Below are 23,217 nucleotides of genomic sequence, written 5' to 3'. Positions count from 1 at the left end.
TTCCATCCCAAAGAACGTGACCAGGTGCAAAGACATTGCTGCAGGTTCAGGGTGTCAGGAGGAGGCAAATCATAGCTCATAGACCTTGAGTCACAGTGGACATACTTCCAGTGTACGCCACTTTGCCACTTTCCCATTACCTTAGAGCTGTTCTTTGAGTCTCCTAACAAATCAAAACCAAACACTCGAATGAGCTGTTGGTATTTGGATCCTGCTTGGGTTTTGTAGTGCTGTCCAGGAACTAATGGCAGTGGTCAACACATTTCCATAGACAGGGACACTTGCTCTTACCCAGATAATTCAAAGGGCAAAGTGCCCTGGAAGAGAGAGTGATGGTCCTACCATTTGTTCCATTAATTATTCCTTCTTGTTTAGTTTCCTGCTGATCTGCAGGGGGAAAACTTCTATTAGGCATTCATTATGACCTTAACTAACAGCAGATTGTTCCTGCTGGGCAACAGATCCCTCCCTGTGCAACACTGATTCTTCAAAAAATGTCACCAAGCTGCAGTGGTATGAAGGTACCACACTATAAGGCCATGTATTAAGTCTATATGTATACTATTTTTTACTGCTCCAATTTGGTGAGAGTTCCATCTATTTCCTGATAAAACCTTTCCTTTAGTAAATAAAAAATACCAGTCATGATCCCACTGCCTGTTGTCACAAGGAAATGATAGAAAAACTCTGAAGTCACATGCAGAAGTTTGTAACTCTTTGCTGCTATGCACTGGAATCTCATTGTGAATTCAGGCAGCCAATTTAACATTTCTCTGGACAATGAAGCAGTACATGAATGTTCCCTGAGAGGCACAGGGCTCAACACCACTGACTTGAAGTTAAGAATAATCAGTCTGTCCTAAATGTTCTCTCTGTAGATTGTTTGGAAACCTTAAAACAGAGGAAGCCAGAGTCTTTGTGAAGATGCTTCTCAGCACAAATACCCAACAAGGCAGGCAACTGATTTCTTAGTATGAGAGAAGAGTCTAAAAAAATTCTTACAAAGTAAACTCAAGAATCAGTTTTTTTAAGTGTGGAAAACAAGAGGCTTATTTCCTCAGCAAACAGTTTCCCAACCAATTGCTGCTGGTCTCACAGAACTAAGATCTATACAGTAAAAGAAACACTTAATGATTGTAAAATAAAAGAAAAAGCTCAGCATAGGTGACATCACAGGTCTTTTACCAGGTACTTTCCTTTTAGTGGTTTTCAGCGCTTTATCACCAGCTGCTCCAATGACTGCCATCTTCAGAGCTCAGCTCTGGCTGAAACAACAAATATGTCAATCAAACCACGTGTATCCATCAAGTCTTCAGCCCAGCTGCTTGACTTGGTCTCGATTCAACGTCACAGCACCAGCATTCAGCAGCCAAGGTGTTCTTCCTTGCGTCATCCTGGTGGGGTTGAGCTTCCTCCTCATGTTTGGAGAAATTCCCAATGAAGAGCACAAGGATACACACCAGATACTCTTTTAAATTAAAATAGTTTTTCATATGACAGCACCTTATTATCTGCAACTGTTCTATGTCTCAGTACTGAAGATTCCAGCCTGTCATCTGTACTCCAGTCATGTCACAGCCAGTTCAGGGAAGCTGCAGTTCAGAATAATTTCAACTTGCTATGTGCCTTCAGTCATGCTTAGTCTTGTTTTATTCTTTTCTTTTTTCCATCTGCTTGGTATCAAAGATTCTGAAGGACAATATTCTGTTCATGGCTGATCTGATTTTGTTAGACTTCTGTCTAAGTGCTTCTTATAACATTCTCCTAAAATGTTAAGTCTTAAAGGATCAGCTCCTTCACTCAGAAGAATTAGCAAGTTCTAGGCACTTTGACTCAACCTGTTTACACAGCCTTCTGCAGAGGAGAAGAAATACTGTTACCTTTGCCTAATTCAATTAGCCTGTGTTCAAACACAGAAGAATTGCATTTACTTTGTGATTTCATGAATTTTACTTTACTGCATTGACAGTATTCATGCTAGAGTAGGGAGGGTGGAAACAAAAGGCTTAAAGGCTACCATATCACAAAAATACCAAAGTAATCTAGTGTATCTGGATGGGCTCACAATTTATTTTGGTGCATTAACCTTCCTGACGATCATGCACGCAAAACATCTTGCACGTTTCCAAAGCAGCCTATATCAGCTTATCAAGGAGGCTGTACAACTGTTGAAAGAATTCTGAGGTGGCCTTGAAATCAAGCCTTGGACTGAAAAAAACAACCACAGTTCCCAGGCTCAGAAGGCCAGTAAAGCAACTCTAGGGATATAGCCCTGCCAGAGACCAACACTAGGATCCTCTTACACAGAGAGCAGGGAAATGGTGTCATTGCACAGCTCAGATGGATGCTGTCACTTTGAAACCAAGCCCTGAGCCTCACCTCATCTGCTGTGCAAAGTACAGTGGCAACTAGACTGATTAACAGCATTCCTTTAAACAGACAAATTTCATTTGGCAATCACATCCCCTATAGTTTCAATGGCATGAGCATTCACTTTAATGAGGCACTGTGCAGGCAAATATTAATTTTTAGGGGCTGAAAGTGGAATAGCCTTGAATCAATGAAAGAGGGAAAAACATTCTTAAGTTTACACCCAGACATTACCTATCATCTTGCTATCAACTCTCACAATAATTAGTAATGATATCACAGCAAGATTAGATTATAGTACTTATCTCAGTTAACAACCTTTCTAATTTCTCAAATTCTACTTGTTTATTTTGGAAATTATGGAGAAATAATTTTACTAGTTCTGGTCAAGTATGAAAATGTTTTTTAAAAAGTATTTCACCAATATATTTACAACTTTGGAGACCAAAGGGGACATATGCAAGTCACCTGTTAATCAGGTACCAGCATTACTCCAAGGTTTTAGAATTACATCCCATCAAGTCAGTACTAGAAATGCAAGAGAAGTGAACTCAATTCTTAGATATTTATCAACTCCAGGAGTAAACAATTACTCTTAAAGAAAGGGACTAAAGCTATCAGAGCCAGACTGAGCCAACTGACAGGCAGGCAGCAGTAACAGTGTCCTGGCAACTGCCTGAGCTAGATTCAGGCAAGTCTAGATTCAGCCTAAATTCAATAGTATCCTGGTGATAGATGAAAAGCACTTGCTTGACTTTCTACCCAAAAATCAAAACTACTTTATAAAAAGAACAGTGTTTTGATTGCCAGCTTTCCAAACTAGCAACAGGACTCCCAACACTAATTACAAAAATAGGAACCACACAGACAAATCTGCCAGGATCACAACCAGCACTCCCAGAGGTGCTGGCCCCTGCTGTTTGTATAACAGTAGTTTGCCTCTTTGTCCAAAGCAGTGTTGCTCACATGCTCTGCAGAATTCCAGCAAGAGAGATCAGAGGGTGCTTACAGATCCAAAAGACTGCGTACCTACATCCCGGCTCCACTTCTCCAGGCAGAGCAGGTGTACATGAAAGGTCCTCAGTTACTGTAAATGTATTTTCTGAGTTTGTGAAAAGGTGGGAGTTTATGAGAGTTTGCAATGTAGAACCTCAGGGTAAGGGTTGGAAAGAAACAAAATGTCAAATAATAAAAGGTTATTTTCACAGCGGCAATAGATGACTGGGAAATTTTGGGCTGCTGACTTAATAGAAACCTGAGAGTCCAAAGTTACCAGACTTAGGAGGGAATGGGCCAGCTCAGCTGACGTTGAATTCAGGGAAGAAAATAAACAAACAAAAAAAAAGTTGGTGAATGTGGCAGGGTAAAGAAGTGGTTACAGTTAGGAAAAACAGAGGGAACAAAGAAATAAATAGTGGCATTTAGTTTTTTCCATTGTACCGTGCCTTGACTTTTCTTATTTTGAAAGCCAAAAGAAGCAGGTACTCTTGACCTTTATTTTCTGCATCCCTCTTTGCTGCCTGCAAAAATAATTGCTATTTCCAGCATCTGTCTTAGGAAGCCAGGAAGGGCCTTATTCTAAGAAAGACACAGTGGAGAAAGGAGTAGTGTTCTCGTATGTGCAGTGATCAGGCATAGGATTTGGTATGCACTGAGCAATGCTTGGACAGATTTGAGCATACAAATAGAAAGAAGAGTTATTTCATTCCCCATGCATTTAAGTTAGGCTCTTGCCTTTTCTGTGTGTTTTGGCTTTTTTCTCACTGCCACAAAACCTACATAATCATGGGGCAGTGTGGTAAGGTCTCACCCCTTCTCTCCCATGGCATTGAAATGTATATATTTGGCAGCTTCTGTTCCTGGGAGAAAACAAAAGTGGATCTCAGGGAAATCTCCAGATTTGGAGAGGGCCACTGCAGCTTCTAAAGTTCCACCATGGAGATGGAAGAATATAAAACATGATTGCCTACCAAACAACTACATGAATTTTTACAAACACTGATAAATCCCTATGCATCTTCTTCCCTTCTGGATATGCAGGTAAGTACTCCCATCTCCCAGCAATCTCCCTCCGCTCCTTTTTTGTGCCATATAAGGTTTCTGTGCTTGCAATAAGGTTTTCTTACACATCAGTCTAATTTGTGTGAAATTCAATCATTTCTTGCCTCTTACTGTCTCTAAGAGGCACAGTATAAAGAGAGGACAATAAATGTGCAAAAATATCTGTGGTAAAAAGGATATAGACTAAAAGTTCAAGAGACAGAGGAAAAGCAAACAGGAAAGGCAGCCCAGTGTCAGAAGACCTCTTGAGGATTCGCAGAGGCAGCACAAATGCATGTGGGAAAGGAGAATTTAAGATCAGGAGGTAGAGCCTGGCAAGTATTGCTCTACTTTTACACAACAATGTGACAATCTAAAAGAAACTTCATTTTAAAGAAAATCTTATACACTGACTTGACAAAGTAGCCTATAAAATCAAGTTTTCTTATTCTGAAAGAAGTTGCTTGAAATATGTCTTGTGGGTTTTTAAGAAGTGACTGTGCTTTTCATCCAGCCAGACTCCACAGACTGTTGGCTAATAAGAACCACAGCACCATTTAAACCTTCTTATAATTTCTAGTAACTTCCTTCCATCTGCCATCTTTCTTTTAATTTTTCACTTATTGAATATGAGTTTCCAAACAGCACAGACCCAGTCCAGACCTACAGGATCACTTTAGAAGTGAAATTAGATTTGCTACCAGCAAGACAAGCCACTAGAAGTACTATTTCCAGCGGAAAACAAAATTAGGCAGTCTTTTAAAAACAGAGGTGGATGAAGTCCAAACACAAGTCTGTGCAGCTATCTCATAATCAATGTTTTTCAGTAACAGAACAAAGAATAATAGTCTTTTCTGAAACTTCTTAAAGTGCTTGCAAGTTACTTCAAGAGAGGTCATGCTTACACTGAAGCCTAATTCCTCTGTGTTAACAGATGTTCAGAATAACCCAGTATACATCAATTTAAGTAATTCAAATCCAAATAACCCATTTCAAACCAGCTGCAGCAACAGGGTTTCTGCAATGTCAGCTTGGCCATCAAGTCTACTGTGAATCTAAACACCTACTTTTCTTTATCCATTTCTAAGTAATAAATACTCAAAACTACACAAACCAGTAGAAGCCAACATATATCAAAGCCTCTACATCAAGCAAAGCAACATGATTTCAATTAACTTCTGCAGATAGTATAAGGTGTTTGAATTGACTTTGTAACACCAAAAGCAGCTTCCATAACTTGCTACACATGCTGATGAATATCCAAGGTTCACTCTCACCCTGGCCCTAGGGACAAAATTGTATTTTGAGGAGTTTTATGGTGACAGGAAGGTGGGATTTTACAGTGATGTTACAACAGATTTGCTCTGGACATGCATTAAAAAAAAACGAGACAAACCAACCAAACAACAAATAACAACCCAAACCAAACAATCCCAATCCAAAATAAAAATTTAGACAGATATTAAGACTGTAGAATTAAATGCAGAAGTAAAATGAAAACACTTGGAAAGCACACTTAACTTTGTTGCTTCATACATTCAGAACTGTTTTTGGCTAAGATGATAAGTACTGTATTAATAAAGATGAGCAAATTTCTAGCTTAGCATTAATCATTTAAGCTTTTGAAATACAAATCTTCTGAAGGATAATTTTCAATTCTTCATGATATGACATGCAATCAAAATTAACAGTGTATTTACACCCATCATTTTAAAGAATGCTTTAATGCTAGCACACTTGGAATTAAGGCCTTTCAGTAAATACAGGAAGAAGTAACACAAAAGTTTTGCAGATGGGTTTTATGGCTTGTTTCTAGGCTCAGAAGTCTTGATTAAAGCCAATTTGTGAAACAAAGTACCACATGTAGCTGGTGGGAAAAGCATAGAGATAGTTTAGATAGTTGTCAATATGTTCATTTTTGAGTATTGCCAAATTTTCAAAAGCGTAGTTCTTCCAAATTGTACTATTCATACTTGAATATTACATGCACACATTAAAACTTTGCTTTGAAATACTTTGACCAACGTTTCAAATCACAGATTGCAAGGTATCATAAATGCTGACTTGGTCAGCATTTTTCTACATCTTCTTCATGACATCTTTGGAAAAAAAAAAAAGATTCAGGTCTTGAATTTTGGTCTCAAATATATGAAACATGGTTTAGAAATCTCTCAAATTCAAAGGTCCTATGTGTTCAATGAAATATTTAGATTAGGCATGAGGTCAAAAAACCCAACTTCTTTCTTAAAGAGCTCTTCTCTCAAAAAACTTATTTTGAAAAAGAACCATTACTAAAGGAAAATGGGCAACATCAGATTTTACTTTTCTAAGAATTGTATCAGTTTTTCAACTTCTGTACTAGTATTCATGTATGCAAGTTTAATGCAATTTATATGCAAAATGCAGGAATTAATACATTTTCAACTGACTCATTTTGTAGGCAAATCAGCATTAATGAAACAAGCTAATGTGTGAAAGGCTAAATAAAAATTACACCTTACAAAACCAAAGCAGATGTTTCAACTTATAGTTTTAATATAGCAATCAAAGAAAATTCCAAATACTGTACAGTGAAGTGTAGTATAGTACACTATATACTGTTATAATACACTATTGTTACATTACTGATAAAAAAATCAAATATAATTAGTACAGCAATCACAAATAGAACAAACCAAACCTTGCTGGATAACAGCCAGTACTGTGAAGATGGTATAGTTTCTATGCTAATTTATTTTTAATTCAACATGTAAAGCACTTACTTTTTAAAAAGATTTTTTTCTAAATATATACACTATTTTAATTCCTATTTATACATTTTAAATAGCATTCCCTCCTAAAAGTGCACTCTTTCATTTCTTGGCAATAATCCTCGTCAAACGTAAAATAACTCTGAAAATACCACTCTTGTTTCAACCTTTTATTGCTCAACCACAGGCATAAGGGCTCAGAGGGAATCCTGCATTCTAAAGATCTTAAGCAACTTCTTCATGAAGCTAAACTGATATCCACAAGCAAAAGAAAGAAACCACTCTCTGTTGTGGCTTTTTAAACAAAAGGATTAACTTCATATTCATATTATTATTATTTTACAAAAGCATGTAGATTCTGATATTTAAAAATAGGAGCCAAACAAATGTAGAGATAACAGTGGCATCTTCATAAATCATTCATTTTCCATACAACTCAGATCGAGCATCACTCTCCCAACTGTAAACATACCAAGAATTTTGTTACCTGGCATTTTCAGCGCATTGAAAAAGTAGCAAGCAACTCCACTAACCCTGTGACAATGACAACAGATTCTACTTTATGAAAGAGGGTAAATCAAGTATTTTGGCCTTGCAGGGTTGTTAGCACACAGCCCTGTGGCACTGTGCCTCTGTGACACTGCTAAAGCACTCTGTCAGAGGCAACGTCTAGCTTGTATTTTGCAGTCAGCACAAGACTAGTAAACTATATGGAATTCACAAAGCCAACAATGCACACAGCTGTTTTGTGACTACAACAGGGAAGACATCCCAAATACATTTGATTTCATTTGAAAGTCTGATATTTATTTTCCCTCACTGAAATGCTAACAATTCAGAGAGAAGCAGCACTACCAAAAAGTCAACTAAGCAGCCAGCCATTTGAAGTAGTAAAAGTCTTGGAAAACTCATCTGTTCCCCCGATTTGTTCCCATATGCTCATCAGCAATCTAGTTCATTCCCTTTTTTCTATTTTTGTACTAGGCCTATATTTTTAGCAATCATCTTTTCTTTGGGTTATACATACTAAGCCATAGTAACATTTAGGATTTTCTAATAATGTGTCTTCTTTGCCATGAGACACGGCGTAGAAGATCCTTGGCCTTCAGACAAGAAAGTAATCAAGGTGCATACTCAAAACCACAACCTCTTTCCACAGGCAATTTGGTAGCAAGAATTTGGGTTGGTTGCCTTTACTTTTCAAGAAAAGGCACCATTCTTGACATTTGAGAAGTCCTACTGACACATCTTCTCGTCCACAATGAGCCAAAGTCTTCCTGCCCTTGTACCCCACCAGCATTTTGCTGACTTTAACAGGGAATTCTAACAAGCACACTGGTGCTTCTTGGACAGGCACAGAGATTTGTCTCCACTTACAATTGCACCCACTGCCAGCAACCAAATGAAACATCTGTTCCAACTTACACTTCGGTGTTCTTTATTTCACTTCTCCTGCACAGTCACACATCTCACTGGCATGTAGATGAAGTTTAGCTTCACTTGAGAGTATCAAGAGCTATCTATCTTTCTCAAAACCACTGATATTAAATGCATTAAAAAACTATGTGAGATAAGAACACTGCAAAGAAATATGCACAATCCTGCCTTCCAGAATTCACACCAGAGATCTTGTGACTGACACCATTTTACCAGTCCTGTGAGACCATCTTCTTTTAGGAACTGAAGGGTTCTGGTCTACACGACTTGAGTGAGCCCGAGATGACACTAATGATGAGTCAAACAGAGCTATTATCTGTTTCTATGCCTATTTAGATAAGAAGGAAAATGTCAAATTACTGCTGAAATGGGAAGTGTGTCAAAACTAAACCAAGCCTTCCTCTTTGCACAGTAAAAGGCACACAAACTTCTGCAGTCTTACCAGAAAGGCGTGAAAGAAGTAAGCATTTTTCCTTGAAATAAGAATGATGGGCAATAAATATTTCAATTTATTTCAAACTTGAAATTCTCTCATATACACAGCTTGCTTATTATTTTTCCAGCAAAGGAAGACTTTTTTTCCCCTAAAGAAAAGGTTAAAACTATCAAAGCATTGGTTACCTGGTCTAAAATGCAAGAGATCCAGGAGATTGCTCCCCCCAACCTCTCCCAATTGACATTCTTTCCCAGAACAAGTCACTGCTGTACTTTTTTAACACTGTGACAAAGCACAAGCCTCTACTCAACATTTTCTATATAGATGTAGCCTTCAGCAAGCTAGACTGATTCATGGGAGACTAAATGTTTTCAGAAGTCATGGCAGGCTTCCAGGTGCTGCATGTGCATCCTGTTTCTCATTGAATAAGCCCTGCCAGTTAATCAGTGCATCAGCAAGGTCAGTTCTGGCAAGCCAATTACTTCATACATTCCAAGTTTCCAAATTGCTAACTTACTGGATAGCAATTTGAGATCTTAACATTTTTCATTTATTTGTGAAAATGTGGTATTTATATTTTACCTCTAAGTAGTGTATGAAACCATAAAATATTTGTACCATCTACATAAAAAGTTAACCAACAGAATAATTTTAATTTACTTTGACAAAAGAGAAGGGCTATTCTTTAATTGACTCGCTTCATTTCAGTTCTACATACAAAAATAAATCCTTCCCCATGGGACATTTTATCATACTAATGCTTAGAACTGTTTAAGTGATTAGAAATGTAAAAAGTGAGGAGACTTTCCTGAATACAAACATATACAACACAAACCACATTTGTGAACTGGTAAAAACCTACATGTGCACAAACACAGACTTCAGTATTTAAATGCTCTTAATTCCTTTGAAGCAGTATTAACATCTTTTCATCTATTCAATGTTATTTTACCATGAGAAGAAGCAACAATAGTGCATTTAAATGACTATGAAGATAGGAAGCAAAGTGCAGTATTAGAAACACATTCCATCCTTAGGGAGCAAGCACAATGGCTGCTTCTTAAAAACTAGCACTACAGGTCTGATGAACACACTACTTAAGTGGATACCAGGTCTATTATCACTGATGCAGGGAAATCTGCATCACAAACTGAAGTGAGGCTGAGAGAGGTGGGTAGTCTTTATAGACACTGAAACAGCTTGTATCCCTTGTTCCCACAGAGTAAACAGTGAGCTTCTAAAAGCTCAATTATCACCAAACACTTTAGGATAATGTGTGTTAGAGAGTAATTTCCTTCCAATAAATTGTTAATTTGCTCTTAAGAGGACAGCTGTTATTTCATTTTTGCTATTTCTAACCAATGCTAGCAATCTAAGTCCTCTAAAAGAAATGGATTTGCCACTGAACATTTGCTCTTACTTGCTATTGCCAACTTCTTTTCTGTAATTATCTCAAAAGTTGCACAACCACCTGACCAGTTTGGTATTTGGGAGGAAATGCTACCAAGAGAGCACCAAAATGGTTGTGTTGGCTCAGACAGTCAGGCATAACCACACCACATTCGATGTATCTTCATCATATGCTACGTGGCCTTTTTTCAAACTTGCTTTCTAATTGACAATTGGAGAACTTAGACTTCAGTTTACTAAAGTTACACCTATTCCAAGATTTTTGAGAAGGGGATATGAATGAAAGAGTTTTTAAACTGGAGAGGTGCCAGCAAAGTGTAATTAAAAGTACTGTATATGCTGCATTATCAAATTGAGCAGAAGTTTAGTTTCAGTTACTTTTTGAAATGTGTATCTAATTTATGACAATAGGATATTTTCTTATTGGAATTAAGTACCTGGGACAGAGTTAACTTTGCCATGTTTCTAGTTTTGCCTGTTCTAGCCCTTCCAGTAACCTTTAGCTAGCACGGTAAGAACCTTGCATGGGCTTAAATTTTAAGACTTCTAAGAAATTAAAAATTACAAAGAATTTTCAAGAACCCACATGTACAGCAGATATTCATCTCAGTGCATTTCCTAATAACTAATTTACAGGTAACAGAGCCAGCCTGGGCAGCAGTATGGTAATATTGAAAGCTATTGCCAATCACATGCTTATCATGCACTGAATAAGATGATATAATCTTTGACATACATACAAGATTTAATAACTAATCACTTTGTGTGGCCCAGCCAATAAACATTACATTTGAACAGTAATTTCTTCTACCCTTATTAGATTTTAACCTATCAAGAGTGATCCATTGGCTCAGTTGCATTAGTGATTCCTGCATCTTGACTATCCATCTCCTCAAGCTCCTCAACAGAATTTCCCTTTTGTGCTTTAGACCTTGCAGGGAATGTTGTTCCCACAGAATTCACCATGTTACCATCAGTTGATTCAGTATTCAAGTGTTCAGTACCACTTGGTGCAGAGAATGATTCGGGTAAGGCAGCCTGAAAGCTCCCAGTTTTAGCAGTTGAACTCACTGCCTCTACTTTTCTTTGAGATACATCAACTGATGCTGACTGCTCTGTATTCTGATCCCGCAAATGTCTATCCATTGAAGCCTGAATAGAAGAGACCATTTCCTGCAACTTTTTTCTCTGTGCCTCAATCAAAGTGGGGTCAAGCTGCCTGCTGTCTCTCATTGTCACAACTCCCGGAGCAATTCGAATAAGCTCACTGTTACCAGAAGCAGCTGTGAATACAGAAGGCTCAATTTTAGCAGAAGGACTGAAGTCCGTTTCTGTGCTATGCTTTCTTAAAAGTGGTGTTTCCCTGGCTCTTTGATCATGTTGTTGACTACTAGATGCAGTTCCTAGGGAATGACCCTTTCCTTGAAATGCAGTTATGTTATGCAGTTGTTCAGATTTCTTTTTCACTACTCCACCACTACCCAGCTTCAGTATTCCATGTGAAGGACTTGCTTCCCTGCTTCTTGAAGCAGCTTCTGCTCGCACTTGACTTAAGGCCTCTTTAACCAGGTCTTCAACATCGGGACCGATCGGGAAGTGCCCAGCAGCATCCACACAGAGCTCTAGTCTGTCTTCTGCTGCATTGTACACAAAGTTTTTACCAGGCAGATGTGGAAAAGTGCAGTGCTTGCCATCAGCCAGACCTATAAAGACAGGAAAAGTTATTCGAAGTGCTAACATATTTTAAGGCATGCTCTGAACACACAGTAATTACTGTATTTAAATTTACTGAATCAAGTATGTAAAATCAAACACTGGAAGCTACTTCTGTGGGAGAAAAAAACATAGGCTTTTATGCCATACAAAAACCACAGCATGCTGCAAAGATGCTGCTGCCTTCTATGATGACTCTGATGAAGAGACAATACTGTACTATTACAAGATAAAATGACCACACTGCTATGACTTGCAGTTCTATGCTTGCAGTAATGTAAAACAAGCCAAACCCCATCACTACCAACACCCACACCCCCAAAATCACCCAAAACTCAACCATCAAAAATCAAAACCCAAAAACTGACAAGGAGAACATTTCAAAACACTATCTGGAGAAATACTATTTGAGACTACTTCCATACTAGTTAGAACTGTAGTAGGATTTCTGGTTGCCTAACTGCTCCTAAGCCTGAGGAATTTCAAATTTGCTATTTTGTCTTGTTCTCTGAGAGGGAGTATTGCTAGATTAACAGAAGTGTTTCAAGCTTACTGTATTTAGTAGTCCCGGATATTTTAACTATTAACCTTTACAAAACAAACATAAGGCATAATATTACTGCTCTGCTGTTTGTTTAATTGTCCCACTTACAATTTGACCAATCTGTTAAAAAATTGAGAGTTCACTAGATAATTTTAAGTTCTGAAGTTTCTGTGTGCCAAAAATGGACAACATTCAGTTTTTACAGTTTATCATCATAAACCACAAAATAACTCTTTCAACTCTGTCCCATGCAGGCTGTGGTAAAAGCAGTAAGGTATCACTTCAGTGATGTTGGCTTTCTGTGACTTAAAAGCTATCTGCAGATGAAAACTTGGCTGCAACCATTCTCTTCACTTTAGTTCCATCAGCTATGCATGGAGAGCTACAATGAAAACAACACAGTTTAAAAGGTGCCAGGAACAGGTAAATTGTTGGGATTTTTCCTCTCATTCTCAAAATTCTTGAAGAAAACCACCAGAAATTATTCAGAAGGGAAGAAACACAACAAGCAAATTCTATTTCTGTATTACCAAATACAATGCTTTTAAAATGAGTATTCTGGGCAACAGTGGAAAAGGTCATTCAATAATTTGATAAGTTATTAAACTGTTTTCGTCCTAATGAACCTCCTTATTAATCTCATCCTCTACAGCTTCTGATTCACATATGCACAATTGCAGAGGACCTACAAATAAGAATTTATTCTGAGAGCTTCAGACATGTAGCTCCTTTCTTTACATATCCATGGGAACCAATAACCAAACAGACAAAATACAGAACAGAATTTAACCTCAAACACCTACCTGTCTAACTTTGCCTGAAGAACATTTTTAAATAGATAATTTAGCAGGTCAACTTTCATTTGCAAAAGAGGGAACTGAAACAATTCTTACGATTGACCAAAACTGCCTCTGAAACAGCAATCCCAAAATCTCAAAGTAAGACCTTAAACAAGATCTATTAAATCAAGTTTGAATCAATTAACAGTACCTACACTTCACAGACAGCTTTGTTCCCAAGGTCCAGTGCAATAGGTGCATTATTACACTACCTAAAAGATTACAAATAGGTAAGTAGCTTCTTAAACTGGAAAGATGAGTCAGATTGTTGCATACTAGAATTGTAAAAGTGTACTAATGCTGAAATAGCAATTGTACCTACCCAGACAGTCTGTATTTGAAACTCTTGCACTTCTCTGTATGCAGGCATTTTACACTATTATCTGCTACAGCCTTATTTCTCGCACAGTAAGCTGGGAGAAATGGCTTTTAAGTTAGACATTTTCTGTGAGTTGGGTTAAAATTCCTTGGATTAATTTCAGGATTTCAAATCTGGCTAGCCATTAATTGGTCAAAAATACCCTTTTCATCAGTCACTGTTTAAGCTGATTCACCTTCCACAAACAATACACCACGTTACTGTACAAGCATAGTAAAAGAAGGAAAACTAAAAGGGAACATATAAGACACTTGCATGCTAACTCTATTATCAGGCTAATAATTCAGTGAGAGGCAGAGGAAATAAATTTTAATTTATTTCCAGAAATAAGATAAAGTTAAGGTTAATAAAACTGCCTAAGAAAAAAATCAAATAGCAAGAAAGCAGTAAAGGGACCATTATAATATCTGAAATTACAACAGCTAAACTGTGAATGTAAAGATTTCATCATGAAAATAAACTTTGGGAGAAAATAACCCCTCAGTACTTTCTTGTCTCAAGAAACAGTTGCTATTTTTTGTGGGCAGTATTTTTAAACCCACCTAAAAAATAAATGTACTCTACTTGCTTGGTTATTCTGCACAGAACCCAAGATGCAACATTCAGCAATTCAAGAAGGGGATGGATAGTTTTGCTTTTGAACAATAATCTTAGGAATATGAAAAACAAATTTAACCAACCTTTCAAATTTAAAACATGCAGTAACCTGTATAAAATATCTACTAAGAAGCACAAGAAAGGGAAACTCCTTATCCAGTAAGCATCTTAAAGTAAAGGAATAGGTGTTATGATTTTCTTGTTGTTTGATCTTTATAGAAGTAAAAGATTAAGAAAACAAAAATCAGTTTGTTTTTTTTTTTTTTTTGTCATATTGTTACTAAGAAAAAAAAAAAGAGTTGTTCGTACAATTCAGGAACTGGAAATATCAGGAAGTAAGAAGTTTAAGTTCAGTGAAATAGGTTTAGGCAGATTCCCTAGTCTTAGTCTGTCTGAAGGAGCATTAGGACTTCTCCAATATTTAAGAATTAAAATTTACCATAGTAATAGAACTTAAAAAAATATATTTATGCTTACAAGTGACTCAATACCAATTTACAGTTTTCAGGATTTGGAAACAGAGGAAGGAAGGAATAAAAACAAAACCAAAAAAATACCTGTTGTTTTCTTCATTATGCTGTAGAAGACTCCACCCTGCTGAAACAACTGAGGAAGCCCCTTTGCGTAAGACCAAACATCTTCTCCTGTAAAAATCAAACACAAACATTAAAATTAAACAGTTGTATTTTCATATTATAGACAATGGCTGAAAATGTAACTCCTTAAATAAAAAGTTGAGTCCTCGCTCTCTTCTATGCAATTAAGAAATCGAATTTTTATTGCAAATGCACAGACCATGAGCCTAGGACATTGAAAGACTTTTAGAAAAACATACCACTGTCTGCAGTCAAACATCCTACACATTCTAGAAAAAAAGGTTCCCAAATTTTACTTGATCCAAGGTGCAGCTCCTGGTTCTTTGCCAAGCCCTAAACACGAGTCTCCATTCCCCTCCTAACTCTGCTTTCAACTTTAAACTGACATGCTTCCAAAATTCAAGCACATATCCTTGCTCATTAAAATTTGAATTCTATATCCCTACACCTTCTCAAAAATCAGAGCTCAGTTTTACAGCTGCCACCCAGTACACTTAATACTGCAGCTGAGACACAAACATCCACCCAGGCAGCTGCATACAGCTGTGTCTGTACCTTGCTTTTCTTGAGAGTAAAGGAACAAAATACCAACCATGAGGCCCTGGCAGTCCTGTATAACCAGTGTTTCTCAACAACACCAAAAATGGCATTGAAATGTGACAACTTTAAATGCCATGCAGAGAGAGAAAAAAAAAACAACAACAATCTAGACTACATAAGGAAAGGAATATAAAGAACAGAAAAATTGGGAATATCAGTGACCTAACAGCACCTGCTCAATCATTTCAGATCTGCATTTTGCCTACACCGTCTTCCTTATATTGCTAACCACTTACCTGCTTCAGAGAAGTGACATGTGCTGTAGCTGTCTAAGCAGTACAAACAGAAAGTTCTGATAAATTCTATTCTCCTGATGCAGAAACAACTACTGTGCATACACATTTTCAGAAAAAAAATTGGTTTTCCCACTTTCCATCAAATATAAAAGGAACATATCAATACATTTTAGACAAAAATTGGCTGCTTCTGTAGGGATTGAAATCTCAATAACAACATCTCTCAAATTTCTATTAAGATTGGAAAATGTAAATCTTCATTTATAGTTAACTGGCTGTACTACTTGGATAGAGAAAGCTGGAATGTGTGAGACTGTAAAATATAACCCACCAATATGTCTGCTTGCTGTTATAGGGAAAACAAAATAAAAGAGCACAGGAGGCACAGGACTCCCTGCTCATCTGTTCCCCCACAACTGTCACTCACCACTCCACTGCAGGCATTACTCATGCCCCCATTCACTCTACAAAAGTACAGTGCACATTCTGACTTTGGATGTTTTAAAGACAGGAGACCGATATAATCTGATTAATTTTGAAAACATTCCTTCAAACCATATATGCTCAGGTTCATTGCATTCATTCACACATCAAGCTCACAAATTTGGCCTTTGCTTCCAAGATGAACATTGAAGTAATAAACCAACTGCTCTTCTTTCTTATTTTCCATGATCTACTGAAGGAAGTCTTCTGTCACTGCTACCTGTGTCCTTACTCTCACTGGCAATTTCAAAGGCACCTCCCTGTACACAGTGTCTCCAGAGGACCGCCGCCTCTTCCAAGTCTCCCTGATGGTTTAAACACTGCCTAGAGGCACCAAAATAACCACTGCACTGGGAACTATCAGAATACAGCTGTCAGTCCACTGAAGCCTGAAGGGGCCACAGCCAGCAGGACTCCATACTAAGGACTCCTTTACTACTGCACTGAGCAATCCATTACAATTTGAAGGACTCCCCTCCATTCCACAAGACAACCACAGGACTTAAAAAAGAAGCCCAGTCTTAGAATTACTGACATCTTCCAAGGAAAGATTCCCTATTTGCTGTGGGCATGATTTTTCAAGCCTTGCACAAGGGAAGCATCACTGTTTAGACAGCCTTTTATGCAATACTAACAAGTACTACATGCAGGAAAGCATGGAGAGCAGGATTCACAATACAAAAGCATTAGCCACTGAAAGAAATACAAACTAATGACACTGTTTTGATAGACATCTCCCACTGAAAGACAAAAAAAGCCCACAGTTACAACTGGACTTTCCCAGATCAGAGGAACTACATTTGTGACTCAACTACATTTGAGGTTTGCACATTTTTGTTGCTAGTTGAGTCTTACCATTTGTTTTGGATTTGTTTGCCATGGCAGCAAGATGTTTATAGGTCACAAGTAAATTTGGATGATCATTTAGTTAGATTAAAAACTCCCTCAAGACACTAAATTTATCAAAGAGATTATACTGTACACACTGTGTACTCCTGTACACACTTCCTCAGACCAGACCCAATCCCAGAACATTAAGGTATGGGAACAAATCAACAGGCCTTGTTCACTGATATAAGTTAGCCTGCAGCTGCTGCAAGCCCAGGACTGTCACTTCAGACAGCAGAGAGAACACACAAAGTGCAACACAAATAAGAAACTCAGTTGATAAACATATGTTATAGGGAAATTCAGCTGGCTTCAAAGCAAGTTGTTTAATTCCATGAAAATCCTGGTATCACATAATACATTAAATTTAAACCTTGCTATTTTGATTCCTTGTGTATGGATGAATTCATCAGTAAAAAACAAACCAATCAAAATAAATTCATATCTAGCTTGCACATATTCAGAGTGCTTCTACAAGCGTGTAATTAAATCTGGTTTAAAATATAATGTTTTAAATATGTTAATGCAAAATTCCAATTCCTTTAGTAATTTCCCCACAGAATTCTGCATTTTGAGCTAAAAAAAAAAATAAGAGAAAGCCTTACAAAAAATCATGCATAATATGTTAATTGGTCCAGAAATTACCGTATTTATTTTCCCAGGGCTTTTTTAAGAATTATATACAGAAAAACTTAAGAACATGATCTAAAAATCTAATAAGTAGCTGAGACGAGAAAAGAAAAATTCTACTAGCTGAAATAAGAAAAATTCTTCAGTCTACAGGAGACTCTGTATGAAAGAAAATATTTTAAGCACACAGAATGAATAATAGTGGATGTTTGAAGACATACTTCCACTACGGGCACTGGGGAAAAGTGTGTCCAGCCCAATGAGCTATCTCAACAGCATCTCCCCTCTACACATTCTAATCTCCCTGTATTCAGGAATGTTTTTAGCAGAACCAAGTTACAAAGCTGGCTCTCAGACCTGTGCAGCAGTTTTTAGCAGTACAGAAATGCTGTTGAGAAAAACTAAGGCTCCTTGTCTCAAAAAGGCTGAATATGCCACCTTGAGGAATTGCTACCCTTAAGAAAGTGCAAGAACTTAAGAAATTTGCTAATCGGTTGAAAAATCACAATTTTGAACAGTCTAGTAACTAGATTTCTCTCACAAGTATTTTTAAAGGAAAATGAAGACCCAATGAGAAAAGTGATATAATAACAGCATCTTATTCAGTTGCATAAGGTTTAATGACTGGCTGGTTTTCACTTGCTGCTGCTTTTACTTCTATTAGTAATGCAAAATAGATGCAGCCAGAGAAGGGTGAGATAAAGGAGAATCTTAAAGGAGAATCTAACAGCAGTGATGGCAAAGACAAAAAGCCATTCTTGCATACAAGATCAGCTCACAGTTTGTGGATTAGCACCTGTGAAAGAATAACACACCTTAATGTTTAAGTAACCAAGGTCTTTTTAAAGCACGCCTAAGTTTTTTGAAGTCAGTAACTGTACTTCCAGCAGTATTTCCTGCAGACAGGAAAGCACTCTTTTAAGCGTCATCTAAAAGTTAAGACAACTTTTAAACCTAATTTTGTCCTGCACTTTGGAACTGGGGTATAAATGTCAGTGTGACGAGGGGAGTAGTGATTCAGCACACTATCTTGTAAAAGACACACGAGTAAACAATCACACTTGGAAAAGAATCAAAGTTCTGCTTGATGAACTTCTGACATACCACTCTGTGATTACGTAATTGTTTCGTTTCTGAAACATCACATGCTTTAGCCACACCAAATCCCTCCAGCAAAAGAGAAGGCTCCCACAAAAAAAACCTGTAAACATGACTATTCAACTGGTTCGTAGAGCTGAATGTATGATAATTACAGTTCTACTTCCTGCCAAAAAGCAGCAAGAACTGTGAAACCTGATGAACAAAATACACAAACAGGGGTCCAAGTCTCCTGAGTTCAAAAAGGAAAAAAAAACCACAGGCACCTTTTATCTTGAATTATTCACAGTCAGATTTACATGACTGATAATTTATAAGTATAGCTTTGCAACCTTATGTCTAACCTTTGGAATTCAGATCCACGTTTAGATTCTTTCAGTTTCTCCTCTGTTTATATTCTGAAATAGTACTTTTCTTAAATTTTTAAAAAGACCAGATCTTCATTTAAAACTAATGGATTACTTAAGGAGAAAATGTCAAGTTGATATGCTTAAACCAAGACAACTCCCTGTGGGGCCAAATGTCAGGATTTCCTCCTACTACAAAGGTGAAAATTTGTTCCTCAAACTTCCAATGAGCAGACTCTCAGCATCCCCTTCTCACCCCAAATTTATTTCCTGCTCTGAATTTATTTCCTGAAACCTGAGGGAAAAAAAAGTCTGTAGCTTTCACACATACACTTCCAATATGTGCCTAATGAGAGGCAGGAAAAAGAGAGACAGGACAGCAGAGGGAATGCAATTACCTCTAAACCTGCAATTTTTGAAAGAGGACTTTGTAGCAAAAGAAGAACAAGTATCTCATATACCTCATATATACATTTCTAAAAGTCACTGACAACATACTAAATGTTCTTCTAATAAAGGAATAAGGAATTTTTTTTCAGCTACAAGATTAAGCGTGATTTAAGAAAAAGGGAAATGTGTATGTAACTACAGTTTGCAACACGTTATCTTCTACTTAAACACACAATTTTGAAGAATAACACAAAGTTAGCCTTACCCATGAGGGTTGCCAGAAGACAGAGTGAATACATCTCCTTGTCAACTTGCTCTTGCAGATCCTTTGACGAGATCTTACTGGTCACAGCAACATCTTCATGCTTCACAGCATGGCCTGAGTGAGCTGAGGCAGCCTGCCTGCCTTCCTCCTTGCCCTTCAGAATTTCTATGGCAATCCTGTCACCGTGCTGCAAAGGAACAGGCTCATTTTCCATGCCTTCTTTGGGAGGCAGAAGCTCTTTTGGAGGAAAGCCGTAGCGAATACATTGCAAATACGGGGGAATATTAAATTCTCTAGCTATGCCTTCCTGGAGCTCCAAGAAGGTGGTAGTGCACTTCAAGGTAAGCATTGACTGCCTCCCGTCATTGGTGGTTATTCGAATTTTCTTTTCCTTTGCAGATGTTGGAGAATATGGGGTTTTGGTTGGTGTAGCGGGTGCAGACGAGGGCCCCTCACGAACAGCCCCAGGAGAAGCAGTCCTGGGCTGCCCCTTATGCTCTTGTTTCAATTTTTCACTTTTCCGTTTCTGCATTACGGAAGCCTGGTCCGCAATGTTCTGCTGAATAGTTCTTTCAGCCTTGCTCATATTCAACTCCTCCTTGTGCAAAGTCTTAGTCTTCTGTCCAGTCAAAATGATTTTGGTTGGAAGTTGTGACTCTGACTCTTGTCCTTGCTGTACATCATCAGCTCTTTGGGCGTGAGCACCATCGATATTTACAGGGGTATAATCATCGGGGTTCTTTTTGGCAGTTTGGTGCAGTATTGTGTTGACAACTTTCTGCACCAGAATCTCGCTACCAAATTCACCAGGGAAGTGCTTGGTAACAAGTTTCATGGCGACATCATACACATTGCTGTTCAAAGAGGTGTCACTTTCATACTGGAACCAGTAGACAGTCTCTCTCACCACTCTTCCGCCCCACTCTAGAGTTATAGGAAAAGCTTCAGGCAAATTGTCATACTCTTTACCTTCCCAGTAATGCTTGAATCCACAGCCACACTTGCCACCTGATGACCTAGTATTAGTTCTGTCTCCATCAATATACAAAACAGACCCGTCTTCTCTGACGCGACGCATTAAGTTACCGTGGCACCAGTTACAGACAGTCAAATTACTCAGGCCATAGTCTGGTACCAGCACATCCTTCACAGGGTTGTAAGAACACACCAAACTGTTCAGGGGAAAACTGTAATTTTTGTCAGGCCTTAGCTGGCCGTGAGTACTTTTTGCCAGGTTATACAGCTTCCCCCCTGGAGCCAGCCACTCTGGGGGAACGTGATGCTCTGAAAGAGCCCCACAGATGAGGCACCTGTGAAGGCGGTTGTCCATCACTGCTTTTTTGGCAGCTGCAGTGACCTCTTCGGGCTGGACCCCTATTACACCAGTCCTTCTGTAGAAATATTGATGCACATCAGCTACAAGACTGGGGTGGATACCGTGTTTACTCATGAAAACCTCCTCCATTGCAGCAACAAGCCTCATCAAGTACTTATCCTGCAAACTTCTGTCTCCTCCAATAATACAACCACCATCCTCCTCTAACATGATGTACTTTTTGATGAGGTCTTGAGGAACTCCCCAGGCTTTAGGAAGTAGCTTCCTAGGCAGCTTAGGTAAAGCAGCACCTTTTATTCCAACCAGAGGAATATAATGGTTACGCCCTGAGCTACTCCATGCAATACAGATCGGCTTGTTCAACATGCCATCTTTCCCCATGCATTTTTCCAGAGGTATCAGACCAGGAAGGAATGTTGCTGAATAATCTCCAGAGCTTCGCATCCCACTCAAGGAGTCTAACAGGATGATAGGCCGGTGAAGCACGTTGGCCAGACCAAAGATGTGAATATTCCTAAGGCCCATTGGCACACCTTCTGGAGGAACAAACAAAGGGTCACATTCATTGATAATATCCTCCCACTCAGCAGCATCAATAAAGTCATGGAAAAGTGCCTTGTAGTGGCTCAGATTCTCCTCAAAATGCTTCTTTAGATTCTCTCGGAGAGCATGCCAGAACAGCTCCCTGCCAACAAGCGCTCGTGAGACTGCATGGACAAGGCAGTGGCCATCTCCATCCACGTGGACAGGAATGAGGCACTCTTGACTGTTGTTGGCCTTCTTTATGTCCTCCAGGGTGTCGTGCAGGTAGATGAGGCTGCCGGAGCGGTCCTTTCCGTAACCCATGGTTTCGACGTGCTCTGGCTCGATGAGGAAGGCGCGGTCACCCAGGAGGGAGCAGTCAAAGATGTCTCCCTGGTTCATCTCCGTGAGGAGCTTGGCTTTGCCAGTCTGCTTGTCCATCCCATAGCGGGCCAGGATGGGGGCCAGGAGCTTGCAGTGGTAGTTGGAGAGGCCATGGACTTTGACGAGCTCAGTGTTCCTGCGGGGCGGGCCGGCGCCGCTGACGCCCAGGAGCGCATTCCGCAGCAGGTTGTGCAGCACCAGGTCGGGGTCCGTCACCTCCTCCACGGCCAGCAGCTGCCGCTGCTCGTGGCGCCGCCCGCAGTCCGTGCACTCGATGCTGCCGCTGCCCTGCGGCCCGTGCGCCGGGAAGAACAGCCGCGCCTGGCATTTGGGATCGGGGCAGGTGCCCGAGAAGATGCGCCGGTCTCGCTTCTTGGAGGCGGACGGAGGCGGCGGCTGCGGCTGCTGCTGAGGGGACGGCGGCGGCGGCTGCTGGGGCTGGGACATCGCTCCGCTCCTCTCCGCCCGGGCTTCACCCGCACCCGCTCCTCCGCCGCCCTCACAGGCGCATTCCCTGTGCGCCGGACAACAACCGCCGCCTCTCAGACGCCGCCGGTGCCGGTGCTGCCCGTGCGGTACCGAGCGCCGCCCGCCGCCCCCCGCCCGACGCGGAAGCCACCGCCGCTCTCACCGCCCCTCGGCCGCCTCAGTGCCCGCAGCGCCGCGGCCTCGCGCATTTCCACGCCGGCGGCGCACGCGCGGCGCTACAGGGGCGGATGGGAGCGATAGTTTCGTTCGCTGCCAAGACCCGATGTAGAGAAGGGATCTACGTGCTACGGGGAGACTACAGAGACCGTGATGCTATGCGGCGGAGAGTGGGCGGGCGGGGGAGGGGCGACACCCGGCGGGGTTGCTGGGAAGCGTAGTCCACGGGCGGGTGGGCCGGGAGGGGGACGGGCAGGACACTCGGCGGCGCTTGTTGCGCTT

The 23,217-nt window shown here is 39.7% G+C and overlaps 1 protein-coding gene across 1 annotated transcript; it reads right to left on the bottom strand.

Annotated features, from left to right (window-relative positions):
• Nucleotides 1-7,067: 7,067 nt before the first annotated feature.
• On the bottom strand, nt 7,068-22,921 carry VCPIP1 (valosin containing protein interacting protein 1). Its single transcript, XM_084216319.1, has 3 exons — nt 20,049-22,921; nt 15,073-15,159; nt 7,068-12,146 (listed from the first exon to the last, which is right to left on the bottom strand). Exons 1-3 carry the CDS (start codon nt 22,735-22,737, stop codon nt 11,275-11,277), a joined length of 3,648 nt encoding a protein of 1,215 aa, XP_084072445.1. The 5' UTR covers nt 22,738-22,921; the 3' UTR covers nt 7,068-11,274.
• Between the last annotated feature and the right edge of the window lie 296 nt (nt 22,922-23,217).

This window comes from Fringilla coelebs, assembly GCF_963513975.1.
Source record: "Fringilla coelebs genome assembly, chromosome: 1".
NCBI classification, from domain to species: domain Eukaryota; kingdom Metazoa; phylum Chordata; class Aves; order Passeriformes; family Fringillidae; genus Fringilla; species Fringilla coelebs.
This window is presented reverse-complemented; position numbering and strand designations above follow the sequence as displayed.

Coding starts and splice junctions, on each gene's coding strand:
- VCPIP1 (XM_084216319.1), bottom strand. CDS start 22,737: ATGTCCCAGCCCCAGCAGCCGCCGCCGCCGTCCCCTCAGCAGCAGCCG. Junction 15,160..20,048: donor TCTTCTGGCAACCCTCATGG/GTAAGGCTAACT, acceptor TGATTTTTACAG/GAGAAGATGTTTGGTCTTAC. Junction 12,147..15,072: donor CATAATGAAGAAAACAACAG/GTATTTTTTTGG, acceptor CTGTCTTTATAG/GTCTGGCTGATGGCAAGCAC.